This window comes from Enhydra lutris, unplaced genomic scaffold (genome assembly GCF_002288905.1).
Source record: "Enhydra lutris kenyoni isolate GAN:26980312 unplaced genomic scaffold, ASM228890v2 scaffoldscaffold56, whole genome shotgun sequence".
NCBI classification, from domain to species: domain Eukaryota; kingdom Metazoa; phylum Chordata; class Mammalia; order Carnivora; family Mustelidae; genus Enhydra; species Enhydra lutris.
In genome coordinates, this window is record NW_019154140.1 from 9,739,304 (window position 1) to 9,756,046 (window position 16,743).

The 16,743-nt window shown below is 52.0% G+C and overlaps 1 protein-coding gene across 3 annotated transcripts in view; it reads right to left on the reverse strand.

Annotated features, from left to right (window-relative positions):
* LOC111157801 (polypeptide N-acetylgalactosaminyltransferase 6) overlaps positions 1-16,276 on the reverse strand; it is a 34,780-nt gene extending 18,504 nt beyond the window's left edge. Inside the window, exons 1-5 of one of the 3 annotated variants that reach the window (XM_022519459.1) lie at positions 16,205-16,276; positions 9,242-9,364; positions 7,434-7,495; positions 4,165-4,758; positions 2,243-2,415 (exon numbers count right to left, since the gene is read on the reverse strand). In XM_022519459.1, the coding sequence (XP_022375167.1) occupies positions 2,243-2,415; positions 4,165-4,655 (664 nt within the window). In that variant the 5' untranslated portion in view covers positions 4,656-4,758; positions 7,434-7,495; positions 9,242-9,364; positions 16,205-16,276. Of the gene's footprint in view, positions 1-2,242; positions 2,416-4,164; positions 4,759-7,433; positions 7,496-9,241; positions 9,365-10,575; positions 10,607-11,994; positions 12,497-16,204 lie in introns of those variants that run through there. The other 2 variants (XM_022519457.1, XM_022519458.1) reach the window with 2 other exon arrangements.
* Between the last annotated feature and the right edge of the window lie 467 nt (positions 16,277-16,743).

Consider the following 16,743-nt stretch of genomic DNA (forward strand, 5'->3'; position numbering starts at 1 on the left):
AGGAACTGACCACTGCTGAAACACCTCTAGGGTCCGAAAGGCCTCGAGGTGGGGTTATCATAGGGTCCACAAATCCCCTGGGATTACATGCAAAAAACGTAGGTGTATGCACCTTGGTGTAACAATTGTACACTCTTCTAGGGAGGGAGCAGAGTTGTAACAGATTCTCAAAGAGGCCAGGCTGCAGAAGAATAGGAAGGACTGCTTTAGGTTTTTTAGGCAGGTGACTGGGGGTAACTAGAACTGGCTCTCAGAGAGCCAGAGAGAACGGAAGCACATGTCTGGGGGCTGGCTAGGGGCAGGCCCTTTGGAGGAGCCGTGGAGGCCACTGCTAAGTCCATCCCACTAGGCACAGGCTGCCGTGCCCTTGAGAGGCCACCCATGCAGGCCTGGCCTTATGTCACTTGTCTTACCTAGTCAGAAGACCTCTCCCTTTTGGATACTCAAAATTCTGAAGGGTGACAAGCTGAAACAGTTTAGAGCTCCCACCGCCCAGGTGGGCAGCCAAGGTCTGCGGGGAGAAGGGTCTCCAGAGAACCCAGTTTGAGAGGAAGGACAGCTGATACCCTTGCTCTCATTCCAACCATCCCATTGCTACCGAGATTCCCTGCAGGGCCCGCCCACGCCCCTCCCATGTCTGCCAAACTCTCTGTTCCTCCCTTCTGGAAGACCAATCTCTAGCTCCTTATCCACAGACCCTATGATTGCATCCCTGATGCTGATTTGCCCTTGCTCTGTAAGTGGTCCTGCTGGGTATCTGTTCTCCCCAGGGAAATGTGACCACCCTGAAGACACGGTTCTCACACTCAGCTCCTCCTTCCACCGCCTTGCCTTGCCCCATTCCATTGTTCTGGCATCAGTCTTACTCTAGGGCAGGAGAGAGACTGGGGAAGGTCAGAAGGTAGCAGGAAGCTGGAGGGGCCTCAGGGCTTACACTGGGAAGTGTGGGATCAGTTCCTGCCCTTGAGAAGAGAGCACAGGCGCCGGAGGCCATACCAGGGGAGACACAGATGCCATGTGCTACAAGGAGAAGGCCGTGCCAAGCCTAAGGGGAACGCATTGGTCCCACGGCCCCTGTCCCCGTTCTGGCCCTTCTGAGACAAGATCATTCTCCAGCTTAAACACCTTCAAAGACTCACTTAATAAATACTTATACTTAATAAATACTCTGAGCACGGTGTGAATTTCAATTCAACATCTTTTTAGTGTCATTTCCTACAACAAACCTCAGCTTCAGCTGAATCCAACCTCTCAATAGTTCACAAACACACCTATGTCTTTAGAACTCTGCTTGTGCCATTCTCTCCTCTGGGAATGCCCTGGTGAGCCTCTCCTCTCCCCAGACACGTGTGTTTCCATCTGGCCACCACCGTGGGCCACCCTGGGCATACCACACAGAAATAACACCTGGCCAGGGACACTGCCAGCGCATCGCTCCCATACAAAGAATAAATTGGAGTGCTTACTCAATGCTAAGTACTCCGTGGCGCGTGAATTATCCCCTTTATCCCCATCTCTGAGCCCTCGCCCATCATGTGAGGGAGTCAGTTGTCTTCATTTTCAGAAGAAGCAGCTGAGGTTCAGAGAGGGTAAGGATCTTGCCCAAGGTCACAGAGCTCGGAAGAGTCAGGGTTAGGATTTGAGTTCCTGGGTGTCGTAAGCAGCCCTCTGACCTATGCAGGTTGTTGGCCTTTACAGGGCAGCTCTGTCCCATTTGTCATTTGTCATGGTATCCCCTCCACCTAGGTCGATGCCAGGTGGGGTATTCAGTAGAAATTTGTGGAATTTCTTTAAAGGGTGGAAGCTTGGGTAGCAACCTCATTTACCTCTCACCAACTACAGCAAAGAGAGCTTCTGAGGCAGATTCTTACGAGAGTAGAAGAGCGCTCTAGCAGGTAGGAAACGGAGAGGAAGGCGCATTGCTACCCACTGCCCTGCCTTCTCCCACCATTTCTGACAGGGGGTTGCGCTGGGCAGCTCTAAGAGTCTCAGAAACCAGAACTGCAAAGTCTGGGAGCTCACCGGCTGACATGGGAATAAGATTCGGCTCTGGGAATGTGGTCTGTGTCCCCTGCCCCTACCTTCCTCTCCCTCCCCTTCCTTCTCCCTGCTCCTGGCCTTTATGATCAGTGGTACCAGGCCACAGGTAGTGGGGGTGCGTGCTCTCCCCAGAGGACATGCCCTCCTTCCGGAGTACCAGGGGAGACAATGGCTCCCCCACCTGGGCCCCCTCCAGCCTCACCATCAGTGCTGGCGTCATCCACCAGTATGATCTCCTTCAGCAGGATGGCAGGGGCAGTGTGTAGCACACTGTACACAGTTCGCAGCAGTGTGGACCAGGCCTCGTTGTGAAACACGATGATGACGCTGGTGGTGGGCAGTGGAGGGCAGCGGTGGAACTTCTGGTCGACACATCTAGGAGGATGGAAGCATTGATACAGCTCTCCAGGTCCTCAGGAGCTCCAGGGGGTGGGAGAGCCCTGTCCACAGGTTGCCATCACCGTCCTCTGCTCTCCCGTGTGGCTGGGAGGAGCTGCTCCCTGTTCCTGGCTCACTCTGATTCTCCACCAACCTGAGCCTCTGCACAGGTCCTAGCAAACCCATTCCAAACCCCATCTGCCCCACCCCTGGCTCGGTGCCCCAGCTTGAGGCAGAGGGCTCCCTTGCCCTCCCCTTGACTTCTCTCATCTGCTCCAGGAGTTCCCAGGGCTGACTCTCTCTTCCTCAGTAATGTGTGCGCTGCAAAAAGTATAATCCAATCTGGAGGTCCCCAAGGGGAAGTAATAAAGGGCAAATTTGACATCTGAGAAAAGTGACTACAATTTCCGTACTCCAGGAGAGAAAAAGGCTCTTTTCTTTACAATTTACAGTGCTTCTCTAACCCATTTCCTCATTAATTCCCTGTAATCTGATACTACTATCACACACGATTTTCTGTGACCTATTCTGTGTCTTCATCGTCTCCAGCTACCCTGGGGACGTGGCCACACCGCCACACTCTTGACACTCTGCCTCGGCTGGGGGTGGGATGCTGGGAATCCTAGACCTCAGGGAATCATTTGGGCTGACAGCCTATTTTTTTTCTCTCTCTTCTTTTTAAGATTTTATTTTACTTATTAGAGAGAGAGAGAGAGAAGAAGCAGGGGGAGCAGCAGAGGGAGAGGGAGAAGCAGGCTTCCCGCTGAGCAGGGAGTCGGATGCGGATGCGGGTCTCCATCCCAGGACCTGGAATCCTGACCTCAGCTGAAGACAGGTGTTTAACTGACTGAGCCACCCAGGTGCCCCCTGATGGCCTTTCTTATCCCCCCTGTGCTGTCAGATTTCTTACGAATTCTCCAGAAGTGATTCCCCAACTTCCTCCCCTGGCTGCCCGCCTGCCTGACACCCCTCCCTGCTGAGGAGCTCTTGAGAACTCTGAGTGGCCCCACCATCTAGGACTTTGATACTTGGTCCAAGTCTGAGGGCTCCTAGGTTCCCAGCCCTAAGTACTCATGAACTCTAGAAGGGGGCTGCCATGCGAGAAAAGGCCAGAAAGGATCTAACTCTTGAGCTGGGACAGACAAAATCTATGACTTGAGGACAACGTGAGCAGGCCATGGCAGCCTCAGGACGAGCTCGGAGCTCAGAGATCTCTGTGTTGGTTCACTGCCTGGGGTGGTAAGTAAAAATGGCTCCACATGGAGGCTGGAATGAATTCCTGGTCCTGTGGCCCTTCAGAGAGGGAAGCCAGGAGGTGGAGGGATGGTCCTGACCATCCAGGCTCCTGTCCGGAAACAGCCCTTTCTCAACAGCTCAATGGCAGAGTCCCACAGGCTCTTCTTGGGCAGGCCTCCGCAGAGGGCGGGCCATCGAGTCTGCAATCTGGAACCATCCCTCCCATTTACCCTGGTGCCAGGTCCCGGGACCTGAGCTCCTCCTTCTGTATCCCATCACCTTGGTCATTTTACTGTCACAGTCTCCCTGGGCCTCTGGCCTGACCACAATACCAAGCCTGAGATTAAGGGCACTGCTCAGGAAAAGAAGGGAGGGCTTAGAGGAAATCCTTGCCCATGTCATACAATCACCAGCAGCTCTCTACCTGGCACTTGGCCCGTGGCCATGACCGCACCAGCCACACCTAAGGCAGAACCCTGGCCTCCCCCCAGGACTCTGGGGGCTACTTACTCAGGGGGTCGGGTGTCTGGCCCCAGGGCCCTCTGCAGGGAAATCCGGTCACTAGCAAAGGCATTGAAACAGTGCTTCTTATAGCCTTCTTCCTTTTCCTGGGTCTCCAGGCGGGTCCACTTGTCCTTCTGAAATGCTTTCCCATCTGCCCCGGGGCTATTGGGATCCTGGGGTGGCCGTTCCCAGAAGGGCTTCAGCTCAGCCGGAGTGTAGAACCCAGGCAGGCAGGACTGGTTTGTGGAGATGGGCGTCTCCTGGGGCTCGGGAGCCCTGATCTGGAGCTTGGGCATCGAATCTCGAAGGTTGTTCACGGCCCCCAGCATGAGGTCCAGCACGTGATCCTTCTGGCTCACCAAGGACTTCAGCCATGGTTTCTCGGTGGCCTGCTCCGTGCTGCTCACATCCCTGTGCAGGATGAAGACGAAGAGCACGAAGGCACTGCCCACCATGGCCAGGCGCAGGGGCATGTGGCGTCTGCGGAAAAGCCGCATCCTCAGGACCCAAAGGGGGCCCCGGCCGGGTCAGCTCCGAGTGCTGCGCCCGACCCTGGAAATAGCTCAATAGGTTGTAGCAGCCACTCCTTGGGTCCTCAGCCTGAGAAGGGAAGAGAGGAGAGAGAGAAATGAGCCAAGGCAGCAGTGTGGAGGGAGTCTGGGGGCTTGGGGTTTGAGTCCAGGCTCTGTCCCTGAATGGTGACCACACCTCGGCCCCATCACATCACTTTTCTGTGCCTCAGTTTCCTCTAGCAACAAGATGAGGAACCAGACTCAGCATTGCTCTCCTACTCTGAGACTGTGACACCCACGGATCTGGGATTACCAAATGCCGAAACTCTGCGTGAAGAGGTTTAATCGACGTAACGTCTTTGGGAAACAATGTGACGTTATCAAGCGAAATTTTAAAGTGTGCCCACCCAGGGGTGCCTGGGTGGTGCAGTCGGTTAAGCCTCTGCCTCTTGGTTTCGGGTCAGATCATGATCTCAGGGTCCCTGGATGAAGCCCCGGGTTGGGCTCCATGCTCAGTGGGGAGCCTGCTTGGGATTCTCTCTCCCTCTGCCCCTTTCCCTGCTCTCTCTCTCTCTCAAATAACAAAAAAAAAATCTTTTTTTTTAAAAAGATTTTATTTATTTATTTGACAGACAGAGATCACAAGCAGGCAGAGAGGCAGGCGGAGAGAGAGAGGAGGAAGCAGGCTCCCCGCTGAGCAGAGAGCCCGATGTGGGGCTCGATCCCAGGACCTTGGGATCACGACCTGAGCCGAAGGCAGAGGCTTTAACCCACTGAGCCACCCAGGCGCCCCTCAAATAAACAAATCTTTTTAAAAAATTATGAAGAAGAAAAAAAATACACACCCAATGACCCTGCAATTTTACACCCAGTTTTATATCCCAGAGAAACTCCTGCATCTATGAGCCAGGAGGCACGTACGGGAAAGCTCTGAGCAGTGCCGACTGCAACGGTCCAAGTTAGAACCAATCCATGTCCACCGACAGAATGAACAAGTGAGAAATACCCACGGCACGGAGAACTCTACAGCAGTGACAAAGCACAAGCTACCTTGACAAGCAGCTGCATGGGACAGTCGCCAGGACCAGACAGGAGGCCGCGGCAAGATACAAACAGGATGCACCCACTTGCAGAAAATTCAGAAACCTGGGAAACTAATGATACTATTTATGAACACAAAAATGAATGGGTGGTCAAGCTATAAAGAAAAATGAAGGGGGAAAAAAAACCCTGAAGGAATAATAAAACCAAAATTTCTGGGGAGGGAAGAAAATGTATGGGAATGGCGGCTACTGGTGGAAATGTTACTCTCTATACCCTTAAATGTATTTTGCAGATATGTTTCTCTATCTACTTATATTTAATTAAAGAAAAAAAAAAAACCCGTGAGGTTCTATGACAACATCTTCCAGGCAGAAATGGGATTACGTGTTCACCAGCTTCTACCCTTAGGCCCATAGTCGCGTAGCTCAAAGGATGAGTGCAAAACTTTCTGTGGAGAACTCTGGGAGCATAAGGCGCTTTTTTTTTTTTTTTTTGTTAAAGCTTTTATTTATTTATGTGAGAGAGAGTGTGTGTGCACTTACACATGGGAGTCAAGGGGGAGAGGCAACAGCAGAGGGAGAAGCAGGCTCCCCGCTGAGCAGGGAGTGCATTTCGGGACTTGATCCCAGGACCCTGGGATCACGACCTGAGCTGAAGGCAGACACTAAACCAACTGAGCCACCCAGGCGCCCCTGGAAGCATAAAGCTTACTGGTTAAACACTAGATGTTGGTGGCAAGAGACCTGGGTACAAATCCCAGTTTTGCTCGTTCTAGTAACAATAGCAACTACTCTTAGGGTTGTTGTAAGGATTAAAGCTCAATGAAATAATTCATGGAAAAACTTAAGCAGTCTGTGTACATCGTAAGTTCTCAAAAAGTGTTAGTTTCCATTGTTAGTATCTGTGTGTCCCTGGGACAGAGTAGGTCATCTTTCTAAGGCTCCATTTCCTCCTCTAGAAAGTGGGGGTAACGAATACTTAATGCACAGGGTTACAATGAGGTGAAATCAGAGATGATGTCTGCAAAATACTCAGCAGCGTGCTGGGCACATAATAAGCCCTTGATAAATGCTATCAATTATTCCTATTATTATAATTAATAAATCCCTGCTCAGCTTCCCAGCAATTACCCTTGAGTACCTGGTCCTTGGCCAAAGCCACATTCATTACTGGTGGCATGTCTTGTTTAAAAGTAATGCCGGTTAAGCTACTTAATGCTGTCATTTAAACACACAAGCTCCTTCCTGCCTGTGGAGAGAAGCCTGGTGTCTGGAGTCACTTGGATCTGGGGGAGATGGGCCCACTGTGATCTCAAGAGGGAGCAGGGCTAGACACAGGGTTTTCTTTATAACAGTGGATTCAGTAGCATCATCAAAAGTCAAATAGAACAAAATCTCTCTGAGCAACTATTTTGTATCAGGAGTTGGGAGAGGAAATGTGTTCGTTCTGTCAGCACTGGGAACACCTGCTACGTGCCAGGTACTCTGCCAGACAGGTGTGTTAAGTGGGAGCTTATATACAGAATTAAGAATATTCAGGTTACGACCTGCCGAGCAAGGAGGCACAAGCCATCCCCACAGGATTGGCAGGTCGCTCCCCCAGCATCTGAGGTCCCACTTTGGGGAAGTGAAACCCATGGGGTCATTCTGACTTGAAGGCCCAGTTTCAACACACCCACACAAAGGAAGAAGCAGAGGTACGAGATTGATTTGTACTTACCGATCCCAGAAGGGAGGGGGCGCAATGAGCCGGGGGAAAGGCCGTCCTCAGTTTGGGGCCACCTGCAAGCGGGAGACACAGAGAGCACCTATACTCAAAGGTGATTGGGACAGAGGTCAGTAACTTTGCTTGGGCTTAACTCCTAAGTGATTATTTTAAAAAGGTGCCCCACTAAAAGCGAAGTGGAAACTTTTGGCAGGTGTTCTAAACTCAAGTCCTTATTGAAACGTCCAGACTCTAGATGTGAGTAGGGTAATCATACTCGATAAAATGCCAAGGCAGCAACTCCAAAGAACAAAGTTGTCTTTCTCAAAACTTGTTTTCCTCATCACAACGGGGGAGACAGAGATGAGCAAGTCCAGCCCTCAAGGACCATAGACTCAATTGGAAAAGTCAAATTTTTTTTCAATTGAAGTATAATTGACCTGAGAAGTCAGATTTTATTTATTTATTTATTTATTTAAGATTTTCTTTATCCATTTGACAGAGAGAGACAGTGAGAGAGGGAAAACAAGCAGGGGGAGTGGGAGAGGGAGAAGCAGGCTTCCTGAGGAGCAGGGATCCCCGTGTGGGGCTGAATCCCAGGACCCTGGGATCATGACCTGAGCCAAAGGCAGACGCCTGATGACTGAGCCACCCAGGTGCCCCGGGGAAGTCAGATTTTTAAATGGAAATCACCTAGGGAGACAGGCAGCCTTGATGCCCAGGAAGAGAGGACACAGGAAACTCAGCAAGTGCTGAAGAGTGTTGGCAGTGAAGAAGTCCCTCGGTGGGAGGAGCTTGGCCTGAGCACTCACCCACAGGAAGGAGCTGGCCAGGCAAGGTGAGTGCATTTCAGGCAGAGGGAATGGCACAGACTAAGGTCTAGAGGCAGGAGATAGCACGGCCAAGCAGAGAACTGCCAGTGGTTTGGTATGGTGGGAGCATGAAGACAGGAATCGCTGAGGACGGGCCTGGAGAGGTGGCTGCAACTGGGTCATCATGACAAGAGTTTGCCTTGACCTGAGGTATGGGAGCAACAAAAGCTTAGCCAGAGCCCAGCATTACAGGAAGACAGTAGGCCAGCTGGTGGAGGGTGTCTAGGAGATGGATCGGACTGGCAACTGGATGGCTAATGGAGAGGGGTTGGGGGGAGTGCCTGACCCAAGATAGTAGCGGTGTGGATCAGGAGGGAGGATATGGTGCTAGGAAAAGTCCCTTGGGTGATGGGGTGGGAGAACAGCTGGGACACAGAGGGATAGGGAGCAATAGGAGAGAATTCCTTTTCCCAAGAGATTTTAAAATCTAGTTGGAGAATAAGAACTGCTAGTGCTGAGTCCAGGTAGCACCTGTCCAAGGAGAAGGTGGGAGCAGGAAAAAGAGCTCTCACTGAACACCCTTTTGTACTTTGAACCCTGATGACATTACTTCTTCAAGAATTAATAAAATTAAAACTTAATAATAGCACAGATGGGAAGTGCTAAGTTGAAAGAGGTAGATCTCTTTGGGTTGGAAGAAGCCTTCAAGGAGGGAATGAGGATACAGTGGAGAGACAGATTTTTGCCCTAGAGGTTGAGCTATGCTGGGCCAGCACAAGAGGTTGAGCTAGACACCTCCTCAATTCTGGAACTGCCCCAGCTAAGCACAAATAACAGAGCCTGAAAAGTGGGGGATGTTTGCCATGACAATGTTGAACCATCCTGCAGGCTGTACCTTCCTTGATACATTCTGTCTACCCTCCCACTCCAGCAAGAAAGAGGGAGCACAGTCAGAAACAAAGACCTGGTAAGAGCTTAGTTACCAGCTGCTGCCAAGTGTTTGTGACTCACCTCCTCCAAGAAGTCCTCCCTGATTGATTCACTTAGAATCACCCAGATCACTCCAATTCCCTTGTCCGGGCATTGCCTCGTGGTCCTTTGCAGTGGGATTCACCTCTGCTCCTCTTATTTCCCCTGGACAAAGAGACCTGGGGTTAAATTGAATCCTTCCCAGACTTCTGCTCTCTCAATTCAGCCTGCCTGTCTAAGCCTTGCTGTCTGGAGACTGCAGTTCCTCAAGGTACTAACCACATCCTAAAATGAAATGAGACACCTGTGATTAGCCGTGGCGGTAAGGAACAAGGTCTCTGTTTGCTCAGCATGTGGGCAATAGGAAAGAGCCCAGCAGAAGGGACACATAATCGGATGGAAGCCAGAAGACTTTGGGTTTCAGGATTTCTGGTGTCTGCATGGGAGATTCCCAGAAGTGTGGTTAGCAAGAGTGGGGAGTCAGCCCTCCACCAGCCTGGTCAAGGAGTAGTCCCTGTTGTATGTAGTACTTGGACAGCTTCACAGGATTCTCCCCCCAGTGTCTTGTACAGCTCCCTCACATTTGAGCTCCCACACCTGGCCTCCAGGACCACTGGCAAACATGTCCATAGCCCTCACCCACTCATTCCCCTCCTGCTACTGCTGAGGGGAATTTCCAATGCTTTTTCCTCCAGCCATGCTTGGGATTGCCACACATGAACCATCTTGTTTCAGTACCGAGATGATGCCAGAAATCCTCTTCCTCCAGGAATCTTTCTTAGATTGAACAAATGGGACCTGTCCCTCTGGCCTCACTAGCCAGAACACAAGCTTACTTTCTGTCACTGAGGTTTCACCCAGCCCCAGGGTCTATCAAACCACTGATTACAACTCACTGTAGGATTGTGGACTAAATTTAAAGTGTTGCAAATCAGCATGAAAATATTCTTTAAATGATGAGAATAGAGGGGTACGTGGGTGGCTCCGTTGGTTAAGTGTCTGCCTACAGCTTAGGTCATGGGATCCTGGGATTTAGCCCAGCATTGGGGCTCCCCGCTCAGCAGGGAGCCTGCTTCTCTCTCTCCCTCTGCCCCTCCCCTGGCTCTTGCCCATGACCACGCTCTCCCTCTCTCAAATAAATAAATAATATCTTAAAAAAAAAAAAAGATCAGAATAGAATAGAACAAAAAAGAAAATACCAAAGTGGATCGCATGCAATATGGGTGTTGTTTTTTAAAAATTTCATATCAGTTATTACATATACATATGTAGAGTGTACCAACAGTCTTAGCAGTTTTAAGCATTAATAACTTCAGAAGTGTAAACACTATAGACTCAAGAACGTCGTTTGAAAGTTTTATTAAAATTTCTTTTACCTGATTTTTATGAATTTTGATGAACAAATTTTTATTTTATGCTTGTCTCTGCCCATTAGAGATGATAAACGTGTCCTGATACAAAATGAAAAAGAAAATTTTGTTGTTTAAAATTCATAAAACTGGGGCGCCTGGGTGGCCCAGTCATTATGCATCTGCCTTCAGCTTAGGTCATGATCACAGGGTCCTGGGATAGAGTTCCCTCTATGGCTCCCTGCTTGGTGGGAAGCCTGCATCTCCCTCTCCCACTCCCCCTGCTTATGTTCCCTCTCTCGCTGTGTCTCTGTCAAATAAATGAATAAAAATCTTTAAAAATAAAGTAAGATAAAATTCCTAAAACTCAATAAAAGTGAAAGAAATTTAAATTCCTACATTTTCAAATGATGCTTTTCTGTCTGATTGTAGAATTCATACCTCTGATGTGAGTCAAGTGTAAAAGCGCCCTAAGACTTTTGGGATACACTTGTAGGTGAGCGGGCACCACGTCTTGCTGTAAAAGGTCTTTCTTATTTCGGCCCAGTCACAGAAGTTTGAAAGTCAGTGACCCAGTGCCGTCCCTCCTTTTTACATCATAGCCTCCTCCAAGAAGCCCCTTCAGATCTCCCAGAATTCCTCTCTCCACCCTCCTGTCCCTCCTGCCCCAGTGCTTCCACACTGGGCTCCTCACTGCCCCCCTCGGGTTTAAAGGAGTCTGTTGTCTCTCACCCCTTTGTGAGCGCCTGGCCAGAGAGGCAGGGTGTTTTACCCGTTTTGTCACTTGCAAAGTCTAGCCCGGGTTTTTCAGGGAGTAAATATTCCATAAATGCTTGTTCAAGGAGATGAAGCCCAAGCGGTTCAAGTGACCTATTCCAGCTACAGGGGTAAACTCCGGCTTCACTAGACGATATTTTGAGTGCACTTAGAGCAGCAAGCATTTGAGTTCCGTGACACTCTGTTGTCACACCCTCGGCGGGCCCCTTTGACTGGGTCTGTCCATGAGTCCAGCGCCCTCCTCTTACAGGACAGGCCAGAGGGGTTAGGTGACTTCCCTAGTATCACACAGCTTGTGGCTCCCAGAAGCAGATGCCAGTCTCCCAATTCCCAGGCCACTGCTCTGTTCTCATATTCTTACCTCCCTCTTGGAGGTCACCTGGGTGGGTGGGGACTGGGTTAGGTTCCTGTGAGCCTGGGGTCAGGCTGTTTTCCCCAGTCTCCCCACCACCCACCATGTCACTCTTACACGGGCCCCGCCCCTCCCTGGCGCCTGCCCTTCCCCAGAGCCTACATAGGACAACAAATGTTTTAACAATGACAAAATTGTAAGTCCCAGGCAAAGTTTCAGCTTCTGTGACAACCCGAGTCAGCCACCTCAGAACACGCCCTTGCCAGCCAGGTGGCCTTTTTGTAACAAAGTTTCTGTTTATCTGCTAAGCCGCTCACCTCCGGGAGACGTGGCAGCCAGGAAGTAAGCAGCCGACACCACCACGACACCACCACGGGGATGTTTGCTCAAGTTACTCAGACTACTGCTCAATTACAGGTTCTTCGAAAAAGTGATGACTGTCAGACCGATCTCACCGAGGGCGCAAGTGTGCGGAGCTAGACATCAGGCTGGGGAGGGGGCAGGTCAATTTCAAGCAACCTGTCTGGGGAAGGAGGGGAGGCACGGAGAGGCCCTTTGGGGCCAGAGGATTCTTTGTCACCAGCACTTCTCCATCAAACACAACACTCATTTCACTTCCTCTGTTCTTAAGCTTAGCGAGTTCTCTCCTGCAAACCCCTCCTCCCACCCTCTCACCCTTTTGATTACAGAATGCTGGGAGGTTTTCACTTTCCCCTTAATTACACCTTCAAGACATTTCAACTTTTCCTCAAGATTCAGGCAGCAGGACTGTGGCCTATTTCCCCAGAAAGATGTACTGAAAGTTATTTCTGTAGCTAGTCTCTCCAGTTCTCCACTCCCTGCCCCCCCCCCCGCACCTTGGTATCTAGGTTCATTTTATGTTTGCATAACATTTTAAGCCAAAGTTACCCAAACACGGATATTCCATTGAAAAACGCAGCCCAAATTTGCTCACAAGGTACACCTAGAACAGTGCTTGGCATGTAGTCGGTGCTCGATAAAGGTTTGCTCATTTATTCCAAGTCCGCAAAGACCACTGAAAATCAAAATAATACGGGACCAAACAAAGTTCAGCAGCTCACAGGTTTTTCACTGGAGGACCGCCAGACCCGTTGGGTCGGGTGTGGCAGGGATGTGCAACTGTTCTCCAAAGGAAGGCTCAGAGACTGCTGGCTCCTCCGTGCCCAAGTGGGGGAGGGGGAGAACGGAAGGGGGGAGGGGTGGCCCCAACGGTATTCCTGAAGGCAGGGCCCCAGATTTGAGGAGGGGGTGGTGAGGGGGTAGGGCAGAACTTCTCTCCTCATCCCACAGTTTGCTCCCCGCGGTAGGACAGCTACCCAGGACCACCCACACTCAACTTGCCAAGCCCCCGAGTTTAGGGTCTCCACCCCGCCCCCTAAGTTGGTGGGTATTCCCAATTCCCCGCTCCCGCGCCCGCGCCCCCGCCCCCAGCCCGGAAATCCTTGAAAAAGCCCCTGCCCCTGCCCCACTCCCAGGCACCTCGGGTAGTTTTCAGTGCCTTCTCAAGGTCAGGTCCACTCCACGCCCACTCCCAGGTCCTGCTGATTCATTCCCTGCCTCCTGGATCCTCCTCTTCCTCTCTCTCAAAACCGTCATCCCAGACCGCAAACTTATCTCCCCACATCTGGAGGCTCAGCAGAAGCTGCCTGTCAGCCTCCTCTGCCTCCTGCCCCTCTCCCTTCCACAATCTGAGCGGGTCTGTATTTGATCTGTAACAGAACACTGGCCTAAGCAAGGGACTTCTGGTTGTCACTCACCCTCCCTGCCTTACCTTTTCCTCCTTACCACCTTTCCCTTATATTCTTGCTAAACAAGCAGTGTTCTTTTCTCTTTCAAATTCTTCCTCAGACTCCTCCCCTCCTCCAAGAAGCCTTCTTAGACTAAGGTGCATGGTCCTGTCCTCAGGATGCCCCCGTATATTTGTTACTAAGTTTCATCGCCCACACTTCCCCCCTGTGTGGGACTTCCCCACTAGATTTTGTGAGAGAGGGAGAACCAACAGGTCTAGACTCAGATTACCTAGATCCTGTTCGCCTTCTCCTTCCCTGTCTTTAAATTTCCTCATCCTCCATCTTTGGCCTCCAGAATGATTTTCCCAACCAACCCACCTAGCCTTCTCAGCCCCACAGCATCCTACAGCCCTGAGGAATTTGGGCCTGCTATTCCACAGCCTTGGTCCATCTGTCCTTTGTTCTCTGTTAGAGGTAGAGCTGAGGATGAGGATTGGGTTTCTTCCTTCCTTCAAACCTACCTAGGGCTCAGGACCAGGTTGCACGGAATACAGGAGAATAACCTGGCCCCATGGGGCTCTCAGGTGCCACAAAAGAGTCTTCTAACCGTCCTCTTTCTCCCCAGACTGAACCCAACCTTGTTCACTGTGTGAGCCTTTTTACACAGCACAATTACAGCATTGAGCTCAACACAGAGACAGGCACTGCCCTGCACTTGACCTCTCATTTATTCAAACCCTCACTCTCATTCTCATTGAATGAGAGCGGACATTTTGGGCTTTCCCAGAGTGGGACGGAATGCCGTGTGAAGGACCAAGTTCACCCGCATGTTTCTGGCACGGCCCCTTGCTGGCTCCCTCCGGTACACAGACACGGCCTCTGACCCTCAGCTTCACTTCCAGAGCTGGGGAGGTCTGTGTGAGCCGGAGGAGGCTTGGAGTAATACCACCACCATGCTTGATATCACTACTCACCCTGGCAAGTCAAGTGACCATTATCTTTTCCATTCTACAGGTAAGGAAACCGAAGCACAGGGAGGTTAAGCAACTTAATCAAGGTCACATAGCAAGGAAGCAGCAAAGGTCGGATTTGCACTCAGTCCCAGGTCTGTCCAAAGCCCCCTGTCTTAACCATGACACCACGCTGCCTCTTACTTGGCTGTTGCTTGGAGCTTTGCCAAAGCATTTTCATGGACACCTTCTCATCTGCTCCCCACCCAGGGAATGTTTATGTGATTTGGCCAAGGTTAGACAGCTAAATTAGAGACAGAGCTAAGTCAGCTGCCTGGATTTATGATACCCAACTGCCTCCCAAGTTCCTAGGGTTAGCTACCCCTCCTATTCCTGACTTCCGTTCTAGGCAATGGCTACCAGGACTAAGCCTATGGTCCTATGTCCTGAACGGGACACCTGAACTTGGGCTAAGATGTTTCTGATCTCAGAGGGAATCCAACATGCATCAGCACCTCCCCTTTCCAGGCGTGAGTTATTCCATGCTGCTCTGGGTGGGTATGAGCTGTCCTGCCGACTGCGGGCAGTGATTACCAAGGACGAGGCCATTTGGGGCAGCCAGGGGTTCCTTCATGGTTCTACTGGCTCCAGACTCCCTCTTTTCTTTGACAGTTCCGCCCTTTCCGTCCCGATGCCCCTGGAAGTAGTTTTCTGCGTGCAGTGATACTGGCTTCTGCAGGATAATAGGAACCAAAGTATATTTCAAACCCCTCACCTTACCTTGTCTGTGAATTTGTCTGTCTCATCCTTTTTACCCTTCCTCTGATGGGTAGGGATGGGGCTCATGTGTTGGAGAGGTGAAAAGAGCCTCCTTGGTAAAACGAGCAGAAGCCTACACATCTCTTTAGTGGTCTAGAGTTGCTAACCTCATCCAGTGCCTGTAAACTGCATTTGTGGGGTCCGGAGGAATAGTGTTAAAACCCTTACTGGGGCTGTTGCAATGGGCGTCAGCCAATAGGGGGGTCCGTTTTAAGTTCTGCTGACAAACTGAGCCCCCTTTCAGCAATACACACAGAAGAGCCCTGTCCTACCCTCTGCAGAAGTCAGAGTCTGGGATGACTTGCTCTGGGGGCAAGTAACAAACGGTTTCTCCTTTCAGTTAGCCTGGGGCTTGTCAGAACAAGTGACGGGGAAATCGGGAAGTTGGTGACAGTCACAGTCATGAACACCCATGAGACTGCCTTCCCACAATGCCACACAGCTCCCACTCCCAAAAGGCCCACGATACCAGAGAGAGGTCATCTGAGACCCCACCTCTACTCAGGAGCAACGTGGCACTGGCAGGAGGATATCTCTATGAAAGATTTCCCGTATGCAGCACATGGGGTGGCCCAATCTGGGAAGACGGAGAACAGAAGGGATGTGGGAGCACGGATGGGTAAAGGGAAAAGGCTGTAGAACCCTGGAGGAATGGCTACGGCTTGTCCCTCTCCTACCCACCCCTCCAAGTCCCAGAGGTCTGAGTCCTTCATTTATCTTCAAAGATGGAGGGGGCGGGGGTCCTACCGAGGGAGGAGCTAGAGGCCACCACGACAGATTAGGAGCAGTCTGGCCCAACCCCTTCTTTTCACTACGGGGGGTGGTGAGGAGGAAGTGGAAGAGGAGAAGGTCGGCGGAGGAGTGAGGTGGACAGCAAGGACCTGGCAGACGCGAGCTCGAGTGGGGGGAAGTCCCGAGAAGCGAGAGAGCTCTGCGTTCCAGGCCCGGGGCGGGGGGAGGTCGGTCGAGGGGGCCTGCGAGGGTCGCCGGCTGCTTCGGCCACTTACCTGTCGCGCCAAGACAGAGCCGCAGCCGCTCCGCCGCGCTGCTCGCGGGTTTCCCGACGGGACGTCCTGGAGGGCGAGGGCGGGGCCGGGGCGGGCCCTGCACAGCCACTGGGGCGCGCCCTTCGCGCCCCTCCCCGGCGAGGTGCGGGCGGCCACCCGGCGCGCCCCCGAGCGCTGCCTCCGGCGGCGGAACGCCGGGCTACGCCTAGGGCAGCCGGGAGGCTGGCGGCCGCGCGGAGGGCGCCCCTGGCCCCAGGTATCCCCCACCCCACCGCGGCTAGGAGCGGGGCTTCTCCAGCTTCTCCAGATCTCAGCCCACCCGGGGTGCAGTCTGGGCAGCCAAGCTCTCCGCGCCGAAGGAGATTGGAGCGACGTCGTCACCCCAAAGACGAGAGCTTTTAAGCCCAGCCGCGGGCGGCGCGGAGCAGCGTGTGCAGGGAACCGCGGCGGGCGGCGCGTGGGCTCAGAGCGCTCCGAGCCGCAGGGCAGCGGCGCTGGAGGGGAGGAAGGCGGCCGGCGGGTGAGAAGCCCCGGGGCTG